Here is a 24,696-nt window from a genome sequence, read left to right on the forward strand (position 1 = left end):
TTCTTTCTCCAATGGCTCCTTCTTCTCCAGCTTCCACTTTTCAGATGAGCAATCTTCAGTCAGAATCTTCCAAGCTTCCTAAGTTGGTGCTTCGTACTTCGGCTAAGAAGGCTATGAATGAAGTGGATTGTTGGTTAGCAGACAAAGAGAACAGGCAAAGGCTGTGTTCTGCTACCCCCATCGTGCTTGTTGAGAAGGAGGTACTTGTATTATGCTACTGGAGAAGCTCCCTCTCTGGGTTTGTCTGGGCGGAGGCAGAAATTAGATCATTTGTTGAAGAATATCCTCAAAATGTTTGAAGTGGTCAGTGTCCTGGATTGAGCAGTGGGCGCCCTGTCCAAGAAAATCCAGGACTATCCTTCTGTTCCCATGGACATTTCAACGGATCTTCTAGGCATCCTATCCTGTATGGACAGAGGGACTAGATATGCTTCTTGTGAATTAATCTCTACATATTTCATGGGTATTTTAAAGAAGAGAGACCTCTGGTGCTCTTATACCTCCAAAGGAGTCACATCAGCACAGAAATTGGCCCTTCTCTTCTCTCCTTTTGTGTGTGATTTCCTCTCTTCTCTCCTTTTGTGTGTGATTTCCTCTCTTCTCTCCTTTTGTGTGTGATTTCCTTTTCCCTCAATTGTTATTTAATGGTATCACAGACTTGCAAAAGAAGTCAACACAAGATCTCCTGGCTCAGTCCTCTAAACATGCTAAAGAGAACATCTCGTTCAGTACCAAGTCATCTTTTCCTCTGCAGTGTCAGCCCTTTCAAGGGGCCAGGCAAAGATTTCAGTCAAGGCCTAGATCCAACATCTGATTCTCCTCCAAGGCCATCAAGAAGTCTTCTACCAAACTTCATCCAAAAAGTGAGGAAAGTTTTCCCCATGCAGCAGTGGGCAGTAGGCTCCTTTTTTGAGAAGAATGGAGCAAGCGAGGAGGATGTGGAATTGGAGGGGTTTTACAATTGCTTGTTCGTGGTTCCAGAGTCTTCAGGAGGATGAAGAACAGTACTGGATGTCAGCACTCTGAAAGTCTTCGTATGGAAGACAAAATTCAGAATGGAGACAAATCGCTTAATTCTTGCATCCATTCATCAAGGGGACTGGATGGTCTCCATAGATATGCAAGATGCATACTTTCATGTCCCCATACAGCCAGACTCGAGGAAGTACCTTCTATTCGTTTTTCAGGACCAGATTTTCCAGTTCCGAGCACTGTGCTTCGGACTTTCAATGGCCCCTCAAGTTTTCACCCACGTTATTGCTCCAATAGTGGGTTGGCTTCATCTAGTGGGTGACAACATTATGCTCTATCTGGACGACTGGCTCATTCATTCTCCTACAAAGGAAGCTTGCAAGGGAGACATTCAAAAGACGCTCTGCCTGTTAAAAGAATTGGGACTTTTGATTAACCTTCAGAAGTCTCAACTAGTTCCCTCTCAATGGATAGTATGTTTGGGAATGAGTCTGAATTCTCATCTTTTTCAGGGTTCTCCTGCTCCCAAGAGGGCAGAATCTTGTCTAAAGACAATAGACGAGTTTCTCTCCCTCCAAATATGTTTGGCCAACAAGTGGATGAGCCTCCTCAGAACATTGGCTTCCATCGAACAGTTTGTCTCCCTGGGGAGACTTCACATGAGGGTGCTCCAGAGAGCACAGAGACAGTTGGGACCGGAAGAAACATCCGGACTCGTTTGTGTTCCCAATAACCCAGGACATCAAGAAGCACCTGCTTTGGTGGAGATCTAAAGGCAGGCTGCTAGAAGGGAAATCAGTTTTTCTTCAGAACCCCGAACTGAGCTTCTATGCAAATGCATCCGACTTAGGTTGGGGTGCTTTCCCAGGGTACAAAGAAGTCTCCAGAAGGTGGACACTAGAAGAGAAGAGTTGGAACATAAACTTGAAGGAGCTTACAGTGATCAGTCTGGGATTGCAAGCCTTTGCTTTGGAAGTTCGAGACAAGACCATTGCAGTACACTCGGACAGTATGACCAGCCTGGCCTACATACGCAAGTAAAGGGGGAACTCATTCTTTCTCCCTGTGCGAGGTGGCGAGGGACCTTCTTCTCTGGGCTCATCAGAATCAGACAAGGATGGTAAAAAGATTTGTGCAAGGCAAAATGAATGTTCTAGTGGACCAGCTGAGTTGCAGCAACCAAATGATTCCCACGGAATGGACGTTGGAGCTGTGGAAGTTACAGAGAAGGCCAACAGTAGACCTTTTTGTGACCTCCAAAAATCACCACTTTCCACTTTATTGTTCTGCAGTTCCAGATCCTACATTGTGGGCAATGGATGCCATGCCTTTAGACTGTTCCGACCAGAGTCTGTACACCTTCCCTCTCTTCGGGATGGTAAGGGAAGTGACAAACAAATTCAGGTCTCACAAAATGCTTCATTGGTCCTCATAGCTCCATTCTGGCCTCTAAGGGAATGGTGTCCCGACCTGATAAGTCTCCTGTCTGATTTCCCAAGACTACTACCTCAAACACACAAGCTTCTCAAACAACCCCATCTTGGGCGATTCCATCAGGTTATCCACGCTAGCTCTGACAGGATTCAAACTATCAAGAAACTCCTCAGAGCTAAAGGCTTTTCGAGAACAGCTGCAGAAGCTATCTCTAGATGCAGGAGACAGTCATCAGCCAATATCTACCAAAGCAAGTGGGCTATTTTCCAGCGCACTTGGTGCAGAGCAAGTCACATCTCTTCTTTTACGACATCTTTGACAGAGATTGCTGATTTTTTGTTGTTCTTGAGAATTTCTAAGGGGTTATCCTCCTCCACTATTAAAGGTTACAAAGCAATGTTAAGCTCAGTATTCAGGCTAGGGGCCTCCTGGATATTTCTTCGAATCAGGATTTATCTGAGCTTATTAAATCATTTGATACAACGAAATGTAAAGAATTAGAACAAGTATCTTGGAACTTGGATGTGGTTCTCAAATGGCTTTCTGGTCCTACCTTTGAACCTCTTGACTCTGCTTCACTGAGGAACGTAACCAAGAAGACTATTCCTAGTAGCCTTGGCTACAGCCAAGAGAGTAAGTGAGATCCAGGCTCTAGATAGAAGAGTCGGTTTCAATAATGGAGATGCAATATGTTCTTTTACTCCTGGTTTTCTCACTAAGAATGAGAATCCAGTGAAACCTTGGCCTCATTCTTTTGGCATTAAAAACCTAAATCAGGCGGTAGGTTCTTTAGATGAGGGAAGATTCCTTTGTCTGGTAAGGGCACTCAAATGCTACCGCCATAAGACTGACAAGATAAGAGGTCTGTCCAATCACCTGTGGTGATTCAAAGAATGCCCTCTCTTTCTTCCTAAGAGATTTCATTCGCGAGGCACATTTCCGAAGTGGGAGAAGAGCTTCTACCCATTCTGAGAGCGAGAGCTCATGAGATTAGAGCTGTAGCAACGTTCTTATCATTCAAGTACAATCTTTCTCTTGCCTCCATTCTTCAATCCACTTATTGGAGATGTAAGTCAGTATTTTAGGCACATTATCTACACGATGTGGAAACAGTTTTTGATGATTGCAGTACCTTGGGTTCTTTATTGGTGGCTGGCACGTTGTTGGGGAAGGAAGTATAGGAAACATTCCTTCCATCCTTACTCTTCACCTTGGAAATCTGGTGTTGAGTTTTAGGGGACCTGGGGGGTACTCTGTACTGGGACACCCTCCAGGTCTTTTAATGGTTGGGTGATGGTATTTTTAATAATTTGGTGCAAGTGTCAGCGTTGTTGTCTGGTTTTGCGTGTCGGTACTGCTCCCAGGGCAGAGGCAAACTTTTTACTTTGCTAGTGTTCAGAGAAGTCCTTCGCTGTGAGGTCCCCACTTATGTAGCAGGTGACACTTGGCTTTACCACCACACCTTTACTGGGTAAGATGAACGCCACCACAGGCAGTATCTTCCTGCAGCAGCTCTCTTACCAGGTAGGGAAACAACAAACATTGTATTGATGTTAGCAACTCCTTTCTATTCTCAATTTATTACTTTTAATACTTAAGGCAGAATAAGCCCATGAAACCCACCTCCTATCAATGTGGGAATCAGCTATGTAGTTACCTGGTAAGTTACTTATATGAAAATAACATTTTTATAATAAAATAAAATTTTATATATACTTACCAAGTAATTACAGAGTGGGAGCCCTCCCTCCTCCCCTCTCATGGACATTACAGCATAAACAAATTGATCCTTCTTGCTGTGTCGTTCCACCTCTTCCCTGAAAGTGGGCTGGGCTAGCTACTTACACCAAAAACAAAACAAAACAGAATCACTACTGCCAGTTAATAGAAATTGATAGCTGTGTAATTACTTGGTAAGTATATATAAAATGTATTTTATTATAAAAATGTCATATTTAGAATAAAGCATCCAATTTAATCGAGAACAGAAATGACTTCCTTAATAAATATTTTGTATACCATGAAAAGTATAAATTTCTTTCCCAGCGATGTACATATGCCAGCTTTTGTTTATACTTAGAATGGCAAAATGATGTCCCCTTGTACAGCCCTACTGCCATGAGTGATGAAGTTAAACCATCCCCCAACACTCCAGACATCCCAGTGTCAAGCTAGTTATGATTTTTATTTACTAAACCAGTAAAAAAAAATAATTACATGTCGTCATTTGATGTCTCCGGGAATCTCAAGGAGTTAAACATTTTCAAGATAGTTGTGATATTTATCCGTAACTAATTAGGGCCTTACAGTTGTACCTTAAAGAACCAGTGATTTACACAAAGCACAACTAGGTTTTTCTGTTAATGGGAAATTAGAGAAACCCATCACAAGATATTGTTTCTTTATAGGTTAGGGAAAGCAATTATTAGAACCGAAGAATCTCAACTTGAATTAGCCAACTTCAAGAATTTTTATTACTATAGTGTTAATATTGCCATAATGACAGGATCCAGATGTCCAGTGACATTGGTGCCATTTATTTACTAGGCATGATGCTCATGTGGCTGAAGGCATACTCCTTGAGGCCTAACATAACCCAGAAGCAAATGGTCCTTTTTGTTGGAGAGGGATTCTAAACAAGCAGAGCAATATATGAAGTAATCTTCCAATTTTTCAATCATAGGTCATGCATAAGGGCCATTTTATTTAACCATTTAAGCTAGACATTCTTAAAAAGCAGATCATACACTCAAAATCACATAAAAAGGACAAACTCACCTGCCTCATAAATGGCTCCAAAGTCATATTCAAGACAGCTTCCTTTTAAATGTTTTGAACTAATTTTTTTATTTATGGAAGCAATTTACAGGACTGTGCAAATGAATTTGAGTTTGTATTTCTTTTGCCAGTTAGGTCCAAGTAACTCTGTTTTATAGTCTCTGGATTTGACAACTTAAATCCTCCCCACGTGAATTGAGATTTTGCACTGTAATTAATGGGTCAGTTACTAAACTAGTGTAGCATTTCTAAAAATGGAACATAAAACATACTTTCCAGTAAAAACTAGACTTACACTTGATAGTCTTCCTCCCTGCCCCATACTCCACTTGTCAAAAGCATACAGCATTGAGAAGTGGCTGCATTGTCAGCCAAGACTTACAGGGCCTTAACAGTGCATATGCACTGCTGACCTGCTGCTGAATTGTGTTCTTTTTCTCTTCTGAGAGGGTTTGTCAGGGAACCTTTGGGGCAAACAAAATAGGTTTGTATCATAGGATACTTACGAAAATAGTTGCACTTATAACTAAAATTGGCAGTTTAGGAAGATAATCGGCACTTTATCATCCATTTTTCTCTCATTTACAGATGATACAGATGATGATAATAGAAGGGGAGGCCAAAAATCACCTGACGTTAACCAGGTAAGATGCATCTTAAGGTAGAACAGTTTGCATGTGCCTCATTGTTCTAGAGACAAAAATTAGTTGATGTACTTGCAGTGTTTTGTTGTTAAAACACACACATTTACAAGAGTAACCAGAAGGTGTGAACAATTTTGAGTACATAATTTACACTCGGCATTGGGTCTACAGTGAGGTTTGAACACTTGGTTGTTAATACAGAATGCAAAAACTTGCATCCAGGAATTATTAACTTCCTCTTGATTAATTGCTACCTTCTAGTTGATATTTAGTTTTACTTCAGTTTCAATTCTATTAACACTGAAAGAATGGAGTTCCATATGTTGTAAAAATACTGCCTACTGGTCTCCAGTTTTATAATTTTATGACATGGTTAGTGATTTTTTTCAGCTTGTACCATCATAATTATTCAATTTGTAACTATTCCTTACTTTTTTGTTCACTTAATCACCATACTAGTCAATCCCTTTAAAAATTAATCAGGCAAGTGGACTTTATAGCATTTTGGTGTGTGTGTTTTAGCTTGATAGGGTCCTAATATTGGTTGTATTGTCCTCCTGTAGCTTTTGTAGCACTATAAGCTGTCCATTTTCAGCGTACAGTAAAACCCCCGTATTTGCGTTCTCATGATTCGCGAACTCACGTATTCATGGATTTCTCTTTGGAACATATCTACCCATTATTTGCAGATAATTCGCCCATTCGTGGTATTTTTCACTGAGAAATATTCATTAATTACTGTATAATCATATAATTTTCATGACTAAATGCACTTTTTGTGATAAAACTATTAAAATACTCGGGTATAAGCATTTTTAAACTATCAAAATAGGCAGTTCTAAGTGTTTTTAGAGGGATTTTAAGTATTCGTGGATTTTAACTACTCGCGGGTGGGGGGCCCAGGGTTGCGGTATGCATCCCCCACAAATACAGGGGGTTACTGTATTTTGTATTCAGTATTGTTCAAAAAAGGATTACACTTTCATCCCTTCTTCATCTGGTTTTCTGCTGTTATTACTGATATATCATGATATTTATGGGTCAGTAATAAAGCAGGTTTTGACTTATTTTTTGGTAGTCACTGTTGAGTCCTCAAGGAGTTACCCTTCCATGGTCTACCAGAGCTCCATGGTGACCAAACTAATGTCAAAGAATTCTATTTTAGCTGGTCTCGTGGCCTGGTATTGTGTCGTAATGATAAACACTGTAACTCTTGATGGACTACAGTATGTAATGGACTCAAGGATAAGGGGGCACTTTCCCAAATCTTTACATTGAGGCTGCATATCCAGGTTCTTCCATCGCCAAAACATGCTTAGAAGAAGTGATTAATGCACATGTACATTCCATCATATTGTCGACAACAGACCTGCACGGAGACCAAGAAGCATTACTTTCTGTTGGTCAATGCAGGATGATCCCTTGCCCAAATGCCATGCCTTTTCATCAGGGAACTGGGAAGGTTCTGAGGACTGAACAACGACTGCCAAAAATTGGTTTTCCTACGTCAAAACCTGTTTTTTTGATAGTGTAGTCACCTTTTTTATCCTTAAGGAGCTTTACAAAGAAATGGACAGGTGATGAAAAGGCTTAAGCTCTCAATTTTTAATCCCAACACTCCAAAGAAAAAACATTTCTGGTCCGAGGTCAAGCCACAAATTTCAAGCCCCATTCTTTGTTCCAAATACTCCTCAGGGTTTGGGTTTGGTTGTAGTATTATCGCCCTCTCCCAATGATAGTTAGCATACTCACTGTCAATAAGACTCCTGGTTTTCTGCTGTAGTGCATAGGGGTTAGGACTAACCATGCCACCTGGTGATGCTTGTAGTCGAATTTGTTCGAGCTTGTGGCAGTAATGTTTTTTTAAAAATACTGTCTCTGATGACCACCTTGTACATTCGGAGACTTCTTCAAAAGAGACATTTCTGAAGAAGGCCAACGACTAGGAAAGGAGTGTGGATTTGCTATTATAATGAGAGACACTACAATCATTCTCAGCCCTTATAGGGAGAGTGGTTTGTTTGTGCTAGCGTGTAGGAGAATCGGACCCTCTGGGATGTTTGCCATGACTTCTAGGTAAACCTTAAGTTCCTGAATGGGGCATAATGTCCTGTCTGCTAAATTGGAAATTCATGAATATCATGAAGAATTTCCAAAATACCTAGTTTTCTTATCAAAATGGGGGATTTCCTTCTTAAAGGATTCTCATTATTGGCTAGGAATGATGGACCATGGGACAATAATAATTGATGGTCAGCTGTTTGCGCAATGTATCATCCCCGTCTAAGAGAGCCCAGTTCACTAATACAAACTCCTGAAGCTAACACAATCAAGAAGATTGCCTTTTGCAGCATGTGAGTTTTGGTTGTATTGGGTCCGCTGAATTGAGGGTTTGATAGAAGGCTAAGCGCCTTGTTCAGGGACCAGGTAATTGGAAACTTTTCGGGAACGGGTCTCTGTAGTGCAAAAGACTGGAGAGGGGAGTGACAATTTCTTTATTAGAGTCAATCCCGAATCCATAAAGCAAGGGTTCCGTTAATGCTGCCTTGTATGCCGTAATTGTTGTAACAGCAAGAGGTTTTTCTTCAAAAAGGTAAATAAGAAAGTTTAAAATGGCTTCCATAGAAATTTCAGCTGGGCTCTCAGTATGGATATAATGCAACCATATCTTCCATACAGACTAGTATTGTCAGATAGACTATGTTCGTAGTTTTTGCACTAGGTACCTAGCAATATTGGGGGAGTAATTTACACTGTCAACAATATTTTAAAAATCTGCTCATAAAAGTCTAGGCTCAGAAAGGAGGATTCTTAGACGACTTTTCCCCCTTACTGTTTGGGATAGAACAACAGACGGTAGTGGAATTGATCTCTTTGCCCTTTGATGGAGTAATTGGAACCAAAGCCTATTTGGCCAATTTGGGGCTATTAAGTAAGCTGTTCCTTTGCAGGTTAGAAGTTTGCTCAAAACCTTCAAAATCTGGGACAATGGAGGAAAAAAGGTATATCATCCTCCATTTGCTCCAATCTTGTAGGAAGGCATCTCTTGCTGTTGCTTGACTGTCCAAGTTTGGAGAGGCATGCACTTGGAGTTTGTGATTCTTGTATGTGGTGAACAGATCCATTTTCAGTTGTGGAAGCATGTTGGCTATTTTTTGAAAAGAGTGGTTGTCCAACATCCACTCTGTTGAGGCTGTCGCTTTCCTTGATAGTGAGTCTGCTCTCATACTGAGAGGAGGTGAATGTGATCCCGACCTGTTGATGCAGGGCATTGCAATTATGTTGTCTAGAACAACAAATTGTGTGTCTCTTTTGGAGGTTTGAGTTTTTTGAGAGACAAAAAGACAACCATCAGCTCCAGGAAATTGATATGACAATTCCTCAGAGCAGCAGACCTCCCCCTGCCACTTGATGATCCTCCCAATGTCCTCCCAACCTGTCAACGAGGCGTATTGTCACTCATACAGATGGAGGAGTCAGGGTGACCTGTTTTGCCAGAGATTTCTTCCTGGTCCAAGGCCGAAATATCTCCCCAGCTTTTTTAGTCTTTTGATGAAGTCAGTCTCACATCTTTTTTCTTGCATGTGATAACCAGAAATTGTTCACATTTTTAAGTTGCAATCTGAGTATTCAATCTATTGCTGATGCAAACTGCAGCAGGCCCATCATACATTCTAATTGCTGTCTGGAAACTCTGGGCTGTGCCAGGAACGTTTTGAGGTCTTGCCTTATTCTTTTTTGAGCATTGATGGCGAGAGACAACAGGATATGAGGAGTATCCTAACACAGTCCCAGCCACTGAAAGTGTCTGCTAGGCATGAGGCAGGAATTTTTCCAGTTGTTGTAAAATCTTTTGACTGTAGTCTGTTGACCACTTATCTTAGGTTTTTCAAGCACTCTTTTCTTGTGGGCCCCCATCGGGCCCCCAGATCAACCAGTCGGGTAGGTAGGCTATTAGTTGCATTCCTTCTTGTCTGAGTTCTCAAACAACTACTGTTGCTAATTTTGTAAAAAAATTTTGGGGCAATGTTTAGCCCAAAAGGCATGACTTTGAACCTGTACACATCTTTCTGTATCCAGAACCCTAGGAAGAGGGGGAAGGGAACAGCGATAGGGACATACCAGAATGCATCTTTCAGATCTATAGAAACTCTCTGAGTCCCTTTTGGAATGATTGAATGGGGCAACGATAGTTATCTGAAGCTTTTGGCAAACAATGTGCTTGTTCAGTATTGATAGGTCGGGGATTACCTTTGTTCAGAGGAATCCTTTTTGGGGACACTGGTGGTGAATATAAGCATGTTTCTCTATGGCTTCCTTTAACAGGGCCTTCTGCACCTAATCTTCCAGAGAGGGGTCTGGTTTTTGGAAGAGCCCCTTTAAAGGAGGGAGAGGGGTAAGACCATTTCCACCCCAGCCCATTTGAAAATAAGGCTGTCCCCAAGGGGAAGACTCCAATTCCTGTGGTGACGTCGAAGTCGACCCCCAACCATACAATTTCTATTGGTATCCACCTCTTCCTCTGCTTTTGCCCTTGATAGGCATTCCAGGTGTTGCTTTTCCTTTTCCCTTATAAGAGCGGCTTTGGACCTTGTGAAAAGGATTCCCTTGCTGTTGTTGTTGTTGTCCCTTTGTAGGGAGTTGTCCCTTCTGACCACCTACCTGTCTTTGAGGAAAACTTTAGGGGTGACTGAAGGCTTACAGGATTTTTTATCATAGCAAGTCTTCTTGGGTTGAGTAAAGGGAAGTTTTGGGTGTTTTATTTCCTGAATTCCCTTTTTCCCATAAGAGCATACACTGTACAATTTCGTTGGCAGGCTTGCTCATTAAGTTTAGCCACAACAGACTCCTCAAACATGTCCTTACAGAAGGGGTTAGAATGTAATAATGAAGTTACATTTGAAAGTGCCTTGTTGGAGCTCTCCAATGTTTCCATTCGCTTTGTTATGTGCCACTCTAGAAAGCACTCTACAGTATTTAGAAAGTCACAGAGTGCTTCCCATAGAGTTCTCATAAGATTTTTGGCGACAACAGCAAAAATTGTTCTGGAATCTTCTGGAAGCCTTTTGGTCGCAACTTCCAGCAAGGTGATAGAGGTTATAATACTAATGAGGTTCTGCCAAGGCTGTCCCCTCTGAGATTCTTCTCATGGGGGTTCCAAACTGCTGCATAGCTATATCTAAAAGGAGCTTTTTCCTTTCAAAAGGGACTTGTAGCGTTGCCCATTCTTTGGTAGAATTTTCCGTAACTGGGATGACCATGGCAAATGGTTTTAATTCCGCCATTGCTTCTCATTTTTTAGCCACTAAAAAATTCTGAAAATCTGACTTCACATGATTAATAATTTTGAAAGTGAAGGGAAAGAAGGCTGGGGCTACTTGGTGAGCAATTTGGGTCTTATTCACAATGGAAGTAGAGATCCATTTTTAGATCACTATTAATTGTATAGGCTATATAAAAGCAGAAACTTACTAATATGTAACCATATAGTTTGGCTACTATTTTTGTCTAACCCAGGTTATTGTTTATATCCAATCCTAGGCTCTTTGGTCTAAGATATACAGAAACTCACTGATGTGTAACCTTATAGCTAAGCTATCACTTACTCTAATCTAGGCTACTGCCTAATCTGGATTTATGTAATTCACACTTAAGGGTATGGGTTACATAAAACACAATTACCTAAGTATGTAGCCTTAAAGCTAGGCTACCATCTCATCCAGCACGAATTGCTATTTCATCTAGCCCTAGGTTACATGGTCTAGGCTAATGATTTAATCCAATAATGGGATGTTTCATAAAAAGTTATCACTTAACATAAGGTACTGCCTAGTTGTGGATTATTTACATCATGCTTAAGTGTACAGGCTTATATAAAAGAAAAAATTTTAATAATATGTAGCTTTATAGCTAGGCTACCGATTTATTTTGCCCAGATATTGTTGCTTTCTGATCCTAGGGTCCTTGGTCTAAGCTAGGCCACTTAAGGATTTGTAATCCTAGGTTATAGGCTACAGACAACATCCACTATTAATCTAGTCTAAATTATTCTCACTTACTGCCTACATTATTGTAGACATTATGTAATCCAAAAGGATTTTCTATATTAATGATAAGTTGTGGAATATTTCTTCTAGTTAAAACATTTAGTTAGAATGACAAATTCTTTAAAACAGTTTGATCTTTACGAAACTAGCAATCAACAGTGAGTAAGTGCTGACCAATGTGTTGGCAAGAAACACCAGTTTCCAGCTTTTGCACCCAAATTATTTATCAGTTCCAAAAGTTTAAAACTAAAACTTTAGTATTAATCATTTATCTTGCTATTTTAGATGTATCCATGATTCTGCTAATAAAATCAGAGAAAAAATTGAATTTTTTTCAGAGCACTGGTAATAATAAACCTTAATGTGTGGACCAACAAAGAGTATATAATGGTTCTTGGTCTCCGCGCAGGTCTGTTGTTAACAATATGATGGACTGCGCGTACACATTAATCACTTCTTCTAAGCAGGTTTTGGCGATGGAAGAACCTGGGTATACAGCCTCGCTGTAAAGATTTGGGAAAGTGCCCTCTTATCTTTAAGCCCATTACATACTCCATCAAGTGTTACAGTGTTTATCATTACGACCCAATACCAGGCCGCAAGACCAGCTAAAAGAGAATTCTTTGACATCAGTTTGGTCACCATGGAGCTCTGGTAGACCATGGAGTGGTAACTCCTTGAGAACGAAACAACCGACTACAATAAAAAAAATGCTCTTATGTACATCTTGTAAATCGTTGACTTCTCTCAAGTAGTTATGCTTTCTTGATATGTGGTCTGGTGGTGAATTTCTTTCATAAAATGTCTGAAATCCTCACACAAAAACTTTTGAAGTTTCTCATCACATGTGATTTAGTAATGCTTCATGGTAGAAGACCAAGTTTTTCCTTCTATAACCGTGTAATCTCCATATGAATCATCATCATCATCATCTCCATTAGTGATTCTGCTCTTGACAGATCGTTTTTTTTTTTTTTACGATGAGGCTGTTTCTTAAGTGCAGTCTGATTTAATTCTACTTATAGTTATTACAGTTGAACTAGATATCTGCTCTAGGGAAAAATAAGTTTGTTTAAATTGGTAAAATGGGAGAAATTTGTACTCATACTGTAAATTTACAAGTGTCTGTTAATAATTATATTTTGTATCTTTCATGCCATGCTTTTACAAATGGTGGAATACTGTGAGGGCTAGAGAAAGATAGCTACCTCTGAAGCTTTATTAGCCCATAAAGAGTTCAGGACAATATTGGATACAAGTGATCCTTACCAGTGGGCAGCTGCAACTAACTCTCCCCTTGCTGTGCACTGCCAGGCACACTCCCCCCTCCCTTGTCCAACATATCTTACGGTTATGAATACGGCTAGCCCATACATGCCCCCACAAGATGGACAAATATACATATGGCGACAAATATTTTTCTATCTTCAAAATACAATAGTACAAGCACCCTGTTCTTTTGCGGAAGCTGTCCTAGCTAACTGTGAACACAACAAAATAAAAAATAGAAAAAAAAGACAAAATAACATACATAATTAATACAACACTCCCAGAATTACTAAAAATCCGACAGATTACAGAGTTCAACAAAATTACATCTTATAATTGTTTTGCCACGCAGGTGGCCTCCTACATCTCTGTTGTTGAGACTCTGGTTCCCGAGAATCCTGATCAGGGGGTACTGGCGATGCTGGTGCCACTGAGGGGCGAAGGTGGCGCCTGTTGCGTACTGATACCCGACCACTTCCATCCAATCGTACACGGTACTGGCGGTACCCTGTCCCAATGACTTCTGTTACCACACCAGAGCGATCTCAAAGTTTGGATGTGGGGTCCTGAATGCGGATATTTTGCCCCACTTAGAGGGGTTTCAGAGTCCATAAATTTCCTTCTGTTTTCGCCGAGACCTTTTCATTCTTTTCAGCCATTTTCAGTTCTCTAGACCTAAGAGATTTCTTTCAATATTTATTTACTCGGTAATATTGGCGGGCGATGGGCACCGAGTCCCTCAGGCATCGACCAGTGGCCAACTGAGCTGGTGACACTTTTTCTCCATGCAACGGTGTATTGTGATACTGCAAGAGGGCTCTGGTAACCTGATCCGTATCTAGACTACCCCTCGGCCCTAGGTGGTCACTGATGGCACGTTTTGCTACCTTGGCACCTGCTTCTGCACACCCATTTGTTTGGGGATATAAAGCTGATGATATCCTGGATGGCATGCCCCATCTCCTTAGAAAATTCCTCATCTCCTCGTTCGAGAAATTGGTTCCACCGTCGGTAGCCACCTCCTCTGGGGCACCCCATCTGATAAAATGCCCTCTGAATTTCTTGATGAGATGTCCTGACATGGCACCATTAGGCAGATGGGCCACCTCTACCCAACCAGTCAGCCTATCAGCAAAAGCCAAGTACGTGCGTCCGGAGCCAAGCAATGGCCCATGGGGATACGTAGATACTGGTATTGTCCCCATGGTGTAATAAAGGTAGTCAACCTCCTACTCTCCTCATCCAGTTCCACCTGATGAAAACCAGAACATGCGTCAGCCACTGTTTTAAAAGTGTGTGGTGGGACGTTTGAGACCATATCAAAGGGGGCAGCTGTGTGATGGGTTTCTCTTAAACACACCGCATTTAGCGATTGAAAATCCACTGTCCTTCTAGGCTGGCCATTTTTCTCGCCAGTTACTACCATCCTAAAACACCAGTCGGTGGCCTCACCAGCTGGCACAACATGAATATGGTGTGGGGGGCCTTCCATCACTGGGAGGGGCACTGGCTCGTATTAAATGTGGTGGCCGAAAAATGTTGCAAGAGCCATTCCTGCAAGCAGTCGACGTTCATCTCGACCAGGGGGAAAGGTGGGTTCCTCTCATTGGTAGGTGGGGTCAAGACCGTGGGGATACTGCCTGACATGCGATACTGTCTCTTGGCACTGTCTCTTACTTCACGCTTCATGTCTCCATCACTATTCCTTTGGGCCAATGAGGCTACGGCTGGCGGACTGTTCGTCGGAGGATGCACCGATGCAACACTGTCGAAGTTACAAGCAATTTCACTGCTCTCACAGACACTAGGCACTTTAGCATAAGGGAAATATCTTGGCACTAAACACAGCTCTTTACATGAATCTAAAGATAAGAAAACACATGATGATGATTGGGCAAAATAAACCATCTGCTCACACTTCACAGAACCTATTTTAATGCAACACCGGGTCACCCCCCATACTGGCACTGCCTTCCCCACTATGTCCACTAACTTCACCTTCAGTTTTTGCAATTGACCCTTGCTCAACCCCAATAAACGAAGATGCTGTGTGCCAGCCACACACACTTTTGCCCCAGTATCAGCTACCGCCATTGCCTGACCCTATTTCCGACTACTAGGGATGCGAATATCTATCTTCACCTTAGGCAGGTTACTACGACCTGTACACGACACTTTAACAGTCGCCAAAGAATTTTTATCTCCATGACTTTTCTTCTTTCCTTTCAGGCAACACCTGGCCAAATGCCCATTACCACCACAATTAAAGCGCTTGACATCTTGGCGCCCGTGACCATGATATCTGTTGCAACTACTACACTTAGACCTATCCTTTGATGGGCCCCTCCGCTGCTTGCCCATACCTGCAGCCATGGCATCCACCGCGGGTGGCGCCTCCTCGTTGAACAGTTTGACTGCCGCCCCAAAAATGTTGGGTTTACCACCCAATGAGTCACGAGCTGCCACCTCGAATGCTAAGCATTTTGTTTTCAAATCCTCCAATGACATAGACTCACCTGCTGACTGATACAACTCTCTTTTTAGCATGGGGTTATGTAGGCCGACCATTATCTTCCTAACAAGGATATACTCTGCTAAATCACCAGAACATGACGGGCACTTAAATCTGCAATCAATTGCCTGTTGGAGGCACTTATTAAAGTAAACTTTAATGAATTCTTCAGCCGACTGATGGCTACTGAAGAACGTGTCCCATAACACAGCCTGGTTGGATGACAATGTCACTAGCTCCTGTATTGCATCCAGCATCGCTGAGGGCGTCATCGCAAATATTTCATCTGATGACACTTTTGCATCTAAAGCACTCTGCAATTCAGCCTTGCACCAGAGACGTAGATGCATGACGGCTTCTATGCCCACCCACTTGTTCAGGTGAAGCCAACACTCTACCGACCTCCTCCAACTTCAGAATGCAGACAGGGACATGTCTAACTTGCACTTCTCGGGCGCCACTGCTGCTCGGACCCTGCCTGACACAGGAGACTGTGGAGGTACAGAACTATTCCCTTGAAGTGCTAATAACTGACGTGTCAATTCTTCAGTCGCCGCCTGTTGAGACTGCAACGCACGTGAGATCCTACCGGCTCCTTCTGCCGGTGCAGCCGGCAAGTTTGCAGACCTTCTTGCGGGCGTGGTCCTTCACACATGCCAACTCATCTTGATTCAATCGTTGGTTCTTGATTGTCAGTGCGCCATGTGAGGGCTAGAGAAAGATAGCTACCTCTGAAGCTTTATTAGCCCATAAAGAGTTCAGGACAATATTGGATACAAGTGATCCTTACCAGTGGGCAGCTGCAACTAACTCTCCCCTTGCTGTGCACTGCCAGGCACACTCCCCCCTCCCTTGTCCAACATATCTTACGGTTATGAATACAGCTAACCCATACAAATACCCTTGGCTTTTGCTTCTGGAACATCTCAAAATAATGTCAAATTAAAGAGAATTATTCCCTATCCTGGGTAGGCATACCCATCTCAGAATACTCGTATGTAGTACTGTTGTTGTTAATATTCAGTTACTCATATTTCAAGGATACAGCACTCCTTTTGTAAAATTATGTGTATACTTTGCTTTTGAGAATACTCTGACTGCAGGGAAGCTTTACTGTAGTCAAGAGGTACACACTAGGTATTACTCCCAAAGACATTTGATAAGTTTGTCTGGTGTGGTCACTCCTAGGCTGTCTAATCTTGTATAAGCCAAGTTGTCACTCAGGAAATCTACATGTTCACCATCAATTTTGTTCCAAGGTCAAGACTAAAATATGATTTGCTTTCAGTCCATCTTTTTTTTACTCTGCAGAAAAAAGTACAGTATATAAACAAATCATTAGATATGAGCCATGTAAGTCTTAGTAACAAAAATGTTAATATAAATGAAACAGTAGAGTTACTTCTAATAGGTAATTAACCCAGTAGGCAGTATTATAGTTACAGTACAGTATTATCATTAAAATACAGTACAGGATTATAGCTGAATTACAGTACAGTATTTTATAATTAAAAGTTACCAAGATTGTACAGTATTAAGATTTAAATGAAGGTCAGTGATTTGAGAAGCAACATTTTATTCAAGTTTATCACAATTTAAGTTAAATAAGGACTACTGTTATAATGAATAAATTTCTTTATAATGAAATGTTGTAGGGAATTCTGTGAGTAACAAATATTTATTGTGCTTTCAAGGGATTCTGTAGAAGGAGAAACTACTCTTTACGGGACAGACACGATGACTTTTCATTTCCTAAGGATCTGCCAAGACAAAGAAGTAAGTCTCAATCAAGTTTTTATAACTAGTTTTTTTCCTACAAACCTATTAGTCATATATTTGCCCACTTTCATGGGCTCAGATTTCCCCAGACACAGTCTTTTGTCCAGTTGATGGAAGTAGTGTAATAGTCTAATAACACATGGAACATTGAACTACAGACATTCATCAAACACCCACATCGTATTTCAGAAAGTCTGGAAATAAGGATGGCAGGTTCATGAGATTGGGAGGAGGGACCATGATTAATGAGTTTGTGTGAGAAAAGAAATGGTTATATAAGCTCAGTTTATCTCATCACCATCCATTAATCACATGTTTTCTCAGTTCATAATTTAGGTGGAAGGCCAAGATTTTGTATGCCCCATGGTGTATGCATATACCTGTAGGACCCAGGGTCCTATTATGAGTTAAGTTCCATGGCTGTGATAACTCAGAGGGTTAGTTATTGTGAGGACTAGTAGCACAGTAAATCTCTTCAGGTTTAGCATACAGTCACACAGTGTTTGTGAGACTTAAGAGTTAACTAGAATGAATGAATGAATGACGTAGAGATGTGGAAAATGACAGGCAAGTGAATGAAGTTTTGAAGAAAAAGATGAAGGATCAACATCTTCCCTATGACATTGTCAGACCATGACTACTGTTCCCAGCAAAAATAAACCTAGCCATTGCTGTGACATCTCTTGAATAAAGAGCACCGAGGGGTACTGCCAGGTACCTGCACTTAGAATGGAAGACATGTCAATATTGGAAACAGAGAGGCCTTTGATTTGGTGGACTTTTATTATTACCTGATATGCTTCAGCATCTGAAATCATGTTGTAAGTTAAAGAAATGACCTGCCTTTGCAAATTAAAAATTGTATTCCTTGGAACCTGCTTCCCTAGTTGCCCTGTATAGAGAAATATTCCAGAATTGTCAACCCTTGAAATCTTTGGATTTTTCCTGACAGTTTTGCATAGCAATCTTGACAGAGCACAAAATTCAAGGCAAAGAGTACTGGGATGTGGTCACGGCTACTAACTTTTGGGCCTTTGCTATAAAACCAGGTGCCAACAACATTCTCACTGATATATACAACCTCTAGTTTGCAGAACTGATCCAGTCCAACTACTTGCCTAAGTGACTTGATAAGACAGCATGAATCTCACTGACTTGTGTTGAAGGTACAAATACCACTAGAAATTCCATAACCATTGTCATTTTGAGATTAAGCGTGGTATCTCTTCAAGCAGTTTTGTATAGAGGTGTTGTAAAACACATTAGTACAGGGAACAGGGAAAGGTCCCAGTTATGTTTCACTGCCACTTCAGAAACTTCCTCAGTGAAATGCTGAATTAGTCTCCTTAACTCCACTAGAGACTCCACATCTAGTCCACAGAGTTCAAATACCTGTGAAAGGCAGAACATTTTTAGTCATTGGAATACTGTTGACCAAATCAGTGCCTCTCTCAGTGCACTAACACCAGAATCTGCTCACACATTTTTGTAGAGGTTGATGCTTGAAATCTTATTGGATCATGAATTGGTAGCAACATCCTCTTCAGCAAAACACTATTTCTGATGTCTCACTAGGTAACCTCCAGGCATCTCAAGATTGCTATGAAATCTGAGGAAATGCAGTTCTTGAGAAGCTTGTTCCAGGTTTGGAGACTGGGCTTTTTACCTACTGCAGCAAGAGGGTAACTATGATGGCCGTCTTTGTTTTCTTAGGTGCTGGGAGTTTGACACACACCTCCTTGATGAGACTGATTAGTAGAAAAGTGCATACATCCGGTACATACCAAGGATGAGCATTGCTCCTATTTCCCAGGCTGCCTGGTCTGGCAGAACTGAACAGCAAACTGTTCAGGCTTTTCACTTGCTTCTTTATTCAAGAATCATACTTTCATATTGCTTCAGATTAAGTGACCGCTCAAACCAAAAGACCTGCTGTTCTTGGCTGAGGCTGTTTGCTGTTACCATATCTGATGTCATAAAAGATCCCCAGGTAGCGAGTAGGTTAATGTTTACCCTGATGCCGTAGCCTACCAGTACTTTTGCCCAGCCAAATTCCATAATATGTACTGTAATATTACTGGTATTTACTCAAGTACTGTACCATCATTATCATTACTATGATTTAATTCAGTAAAATCCCTCGTAAGCAGCAAAGGGTTGCTGGTTAATTGAATTTGTCCATTGCTTAAGAGAAATCCTATTCTATCAGTTTTATTTTTAAACAATTTCTAACATCTTAAACAAAACAGTATCCTTTGCTCACCTAACTTTGACAGTAGCATGAGAGTGATTAAATCTATACATCGATACACACTCAGGCACATATACTCTCTCTCTCTCTCTCTCTCTCTCTCTCTCTCTCTCTCTCTCTCTCTCTCTCTCTCTCTCTCTCTCTCTCTCTCTCTCTCTCTCAGAAATCTTTTTTTTTATGAAGAATTTGGCAGTTTCCTGTCAAAAATAATAAAGAATAACCTACAGAGAGAGAGAGAGAGAGAGAGAGAGAGAGAGAGAGAGAGAGAGAGAGAGAGAGAGAGAGAGATCAAATGCACAGTAACTGCATAATTACCTTTACTGTATTTATACATGCACAGACTGAAAAATATATTTAAGTACTGCAATATTAATGCATTTGATACAGTACTGTACATCTTTAAATAAATGTTAATAAAAATTGTAGGTTACTTATAATTTCTAATATTAACTAAAATTTTGTGTTTTATTTTAATTTTGTTTGCAAATATAAGCATGCATAAATTCATTGTCATTGTTGGAGTTAACCTGTCAAAGGTGCAGATGCAGGGGAGTGATATAAACTGTTGTTTTGCTTTTGTTTTCTCCAATAAATTACTGTAGAACTTTATTAAAAAGATTTTTCCTGCTGTCATAGTTTCATGCTTTAGTCAGTTTTTGTCTCTGCCATACTGTAGCTATATATTTTGATAACATTTAGATACATGTAAACACAAAAATGTATATTTTTCAGATTCATTTTTGAAATTGTTGGGGTGGGGGTCTTACATGCCATCAAACAAGGTATATTTGCCTTCCGGGAAAGAATATTAGAAATATGTCAGTGTTGTTTGCTTCTATGCACACCAACATGTCTGTTGTCAGCCAACCTTGTTGCATTGTTTGTACTGCCCCCAGTTCCATGAGTAGGCCAGCAACGTCAGGTTCTTGGTTTCTCCCATGATCTTTTCCTTCAATACCAGATTGAGTGCTTGGAAGCTTAAGAAGGCTACTTTTACTTTGAAGAAGTTTATGTCCCATTTCCTGTCCCGTGACATCCAAGTTTCTGCCACCTCATAATCTAATGTGGAGTTGAATGATGGTAGTCTAGAAGATATGTACATGATCATCTTCTCCAGTGGTGTGAGATGACTGATCAGGGATAGTCTCAAACTGACTGGAGGATCTGAGTTGCACTGAAACTATTTGATCAAGAGGTACAATCTACTGACCAATCAAGAGGTACAATCTACTGACCTTTCTGTCTGTCAGGCAACCCATAGATACTACCATGTAGATGTTTATATCTAGGAACATGGCTCATGATCTGACTTCTCCCAGGTGACAAGGAGTCCCAGGTGCTGACACAACTGACGTAACGACTTGATGTCAGTAATTCTGTTGCTGTTGCTGCCATCATCAGCTGGTTTTCCTTGTATATCCAAAGTTTTGTGCCATTCTGATGTGACCATGTGACGAATATGCCAAGCTAAGCAGTTGCCTGGCAATAACATAGGCCTTGAAACTGGAATAATTCCCCTGCCTAAACAAATCTCAAATATTTTTGCAATGACTAATGGATCTGGATATAAAAGTGTGCATCCTTGAAGTCTAAGTATAATAGGGCATTCCTTTTTCATATGGATCACAACACAACTCCATGATATCCATTCTTAGGGGGGTTTCATGATATCCATTCTTAGGGGGTTACCCTGTAGACTTTTTCAGCAGGTTAAGGTTAGTGATTGGCTGTTTCCTCCTATCCCCTTCAGTACCTAAAACAACTGGTGACTGTAGAACCTAGGCTATAATTTCCGAACCTCAATCGCCTACTTAAGCAGCATTGGCGTCTCCTTGCTTTTCAAATTATGGAAAATCTTTGTCATCACCGTATGTCATGCAGTCTACTTACTGAGATGAGCGGTGGTCACACTGTTCCCAGAACTGGCATAGTGGGGTGTCACTGACTCCAGGAAAGGGTCAATAACCAACCTTTGCAACCTCTAACACCAACAGCTCTGCACTTATCACCTGTTACAATCTCCAGTATTCTAATAGAGACACTCCTGCTATGAAATAAATCCTGTCTTCCCTTCAGTGGATTGCTATGTACTATAGCCACTTGCTCAGGAAGGAAGGGGGACCACTACCTCTTCACTGGAGTTGACCTGTTGAGATGGAAGAGTAAGGCCATCTTGAAGAATTACTAACCTCCCATGTCAAGGTGTGTGGCATGGAGACAACCCTGGCTGTTAAATCTCCTTCCTGGAAGTAGATTGCTGCCTTTAGGATGAAGCTGCAGTGCCAAAGTTGTCTCTTACTAGGAGTTAATTGCTGCCTTTATGTTGAAGCTACACTTCCCAAGTTGTATTTTGCTACCCTGGTAACTCAAAATCAGTTCTTCTAAGAGTTCCTTAACTATTCTCTCCAGTAACAGGAATGTGTCCAAAGATCCGAGACCCTTGGGGCCCTAATGTCCAATGGGGGCTGAAGGTTGTAGAGATCCTTCATCACTGTATATCACCTCATCCTTACTTCATAGCCAGTAGACAGACAACCATCCTAACATGGAGAACTAGTGTACAGCTGAGCAACAGCACCTTCTTTCTGTCCTTAGTGATGTCCTTTGGTAACTTGTCTCCTGGTGTTTAGCTATGCACTGCGAGTTCCTGAAACCCCATCCCACCACCTTGAAGTGCCAAGAACTTTGGAAAAAACACTTGTGTTGATCTGCATCATGATGAAGGTAAATGTGGATGGAGAGGGAAGCTGGAGTATGCTTTACAATCACCTTCATAGGAAGGATGAAGTGCTTCTGAGGAACACATCTATACCTGACAGAATCTTTGATGTCATCAGCGATGCCCAAAATAGAAATGGTTAGTGCCAGGTCATAAAACTAGCTGGTAAAGTCATTTCATGAATAGCTGTTCCATAGGTCTGTGGTTGACATCTCCCTCTTGGGTCTTAAAATCTTGAAGGTCTCATGCACTTAGTTGAGGATCTAAGAGAGAGATGACCTGTCTTGCAGAGCTATCATTGCCTCAGGTTCCTCTTTTCCAGGTGCTCAGCAAGCACCACATTTTTTATTATTAGAAATTGCCACCTCTTGGCTGACATCAAGGATTTTTTTTTTACTTTTGTATGGCTGTCATCTTAGTGTGGCAGACATCCTCAGTATGGGAGATATCTGTAGAGTGGAAGGCTGAAGATCAGCTGGTATCCTCTGCAGTGACATATCCTCAGCGGCAATGAGCAGCTTCTGCTGGTCAGCACTACACAGCGACAACATGCAGTCAGAAGAGAAGTCCCCTTTCTTCTGTAATCCCCATCAAAATTACTAATGTACTGTGTACTTTTGTTGCACCTAAGTTCTATGTTGAAAGACTAAATAATCAGTGAAAGGTTCTGCAAATTGGAGGTTTGTAGCCATGGATCCTTTTCAGAACATTTACGAAGCTGTTGAAATTTTAAATTTTGGGGCTGTTACTCTCCTTAAAATCCACTGAGAGGGGATTGCAGGACTATAAGCCCTGAAGGGACCAGTAGAGAAGGAATTACTCTCTAAGGATTATATGATGTGGCTGGTTGTGGATTTCTGCCTGTATTCTAAATGAAGTTGAACCTTTAGGATTGGGCAGACTAAAGTGACTGGAACCTGGCTGCAGCCCGTTTAAACACTGAAGGGTTGGTCACTGCAGGGGGCTTCATATCTGTGATATATACACGCAAGCATTGGAGGTGCTGATGTAGGTTAATGGATGTTATCCTCTGAAGCTGCTATTCAGTCAAGTCAGTCTTGGAAGAGACTGAAGTCTCTTTCAGGTTCATCAACTGGACACGTGGCAGGTAGAGCAGGGACCTCTGAGTTGCCAGGCTCGTTAATAAGCAAGACAGGTTTGGGTGGGAGTTATGGTAGGCAGTGAGCACAGCTGGTGAGGAGAAGAAATGTAGAACAGAGGAGGGGTGTTTGTGTCTGAGGAGGGTGGTTGGAAGGATGTGCTTAGTGATTGGGTTGATGATTCGCATTGGATGGGGCTAGCACATATCCAAAGTCTGGCGCCCCTTGGATGAGTAGCCCAGGTACTCTTTCAGGTAAAGCATGTCGCTGCTCAGGTGGTTATTCACAGCACATGTTTTGAGTAAGGTCAGGAACTGTATATAATTGCTGCTGTTGATTGATTATGAGGCTTAGGCTTTAAAGCCAAGTGCTAGAATCTTTTAGGGTTATTCACCACCATAGAATTTATAATTTTTAAGAATGATTAGGGCTTTAAAGTTTTCCTCCATCATATATTATATGCAGTAAATAAGTACATATATTAAAACTATCTTTCACTGAAAGTCTTGACCTCTCATAGGTAGCCCATAAGGTTATCTACATTTACATTGTCATCTAAATTTTCTGGAATATCCTTATCATCTAAATGGTATTTCCTCCTTAGATGGTCATATCGGCAGCAATGAACCAAAAAATGCTCATCAGACAAAGGACTATCACAGTGAGCACACACTGGTGCATTGACTCCTTCCAAAATGAAATTATGGGTCAGTCGAGTATGCCCAGTCCTAAGGCAGGTCAGATTAACCTCAGCTTTCTGTTGGGGTTAGAGCCAGATCTCCAGGACCCAGTCTCTCCTCAAATTTTCTTAATATTGCTTAATGGTGGATAATACAAGTGATGACACTCTCTGTTGCCATTTATTGATGGTATAAGTTTTGATGGCCCCTTGCATGTCACAGTGTGATCGGATATATGTTCGTACTTCAGTTAAAGGACTTAATCCATTCCAGAAGACTTTCCTTTAACCAAATTGTCTTTAAATCGAGCACATTTTTCCTTTAATAGTGGAAATTACATTGATCCATTCCAGACCTCCAAAATTACAACTAATATAAACATTTTAAGTAGAATTTAACAGGCCCAGCATGCAGAAATTATATAAGAAAGAACATAAAATAGATATGTGAAATAATTTCAGTTTTCCTCACTTGACCTGTAGGCTAATTTGAAGAGTTGATGGTGTATGTG

General features: G+C 41.1%; 1 protein-coding gene across 21 annotated transcripts in view; it reads left to right on the plus strand.

The window, feature by feature from the left end:
- LOC136836296 (dentin sialophosphoprotein-like) overlaps positions 1–24,696 on the plus strand; it is a 377,513-nt gene that overhangs the window by 172,759 nt on the left and 180,058 nt on the right. For 19 of the 21 annotated variants that reach the window (XM_067100383.1, XM_067100385.1, XM_067100377.1 and 16 more), the window contains 2 exons: positions 5,773–5,828; positions 17,351–17,432. In XM_067100383.1, the coding sequence (XP_066956484.1) occupies positions 5,773–5,828; positions 17,351–17,432 (138 nt within the window). The remainder of the gene's footprint in view (positions 1–5,772; positions 5,829–17,350; positions 17,433–24,696) is intronic. The other 2 variants (XM_067100393.1, XM_067100392.1) reach the window with 1 other exon arrangement.

The sequence above is a fragment of the Macrobrachium rosenbergii genome, chromosome 56, assembly GCF_040412425.1.
Source record: "Macrobrachium rosenbergii isolate ZJJX-2024 chromosome 56, ASM4041242v1, whole genome shotgun sequence".
NCBI classification, from domain to species: domain Eukaryota; kingdom Metazoa; phylum Arthropoda; class Malacostraca; order Decapoda; family Palaemonidae; genus Macrobrachium; species Macrobrachium rosenbergii.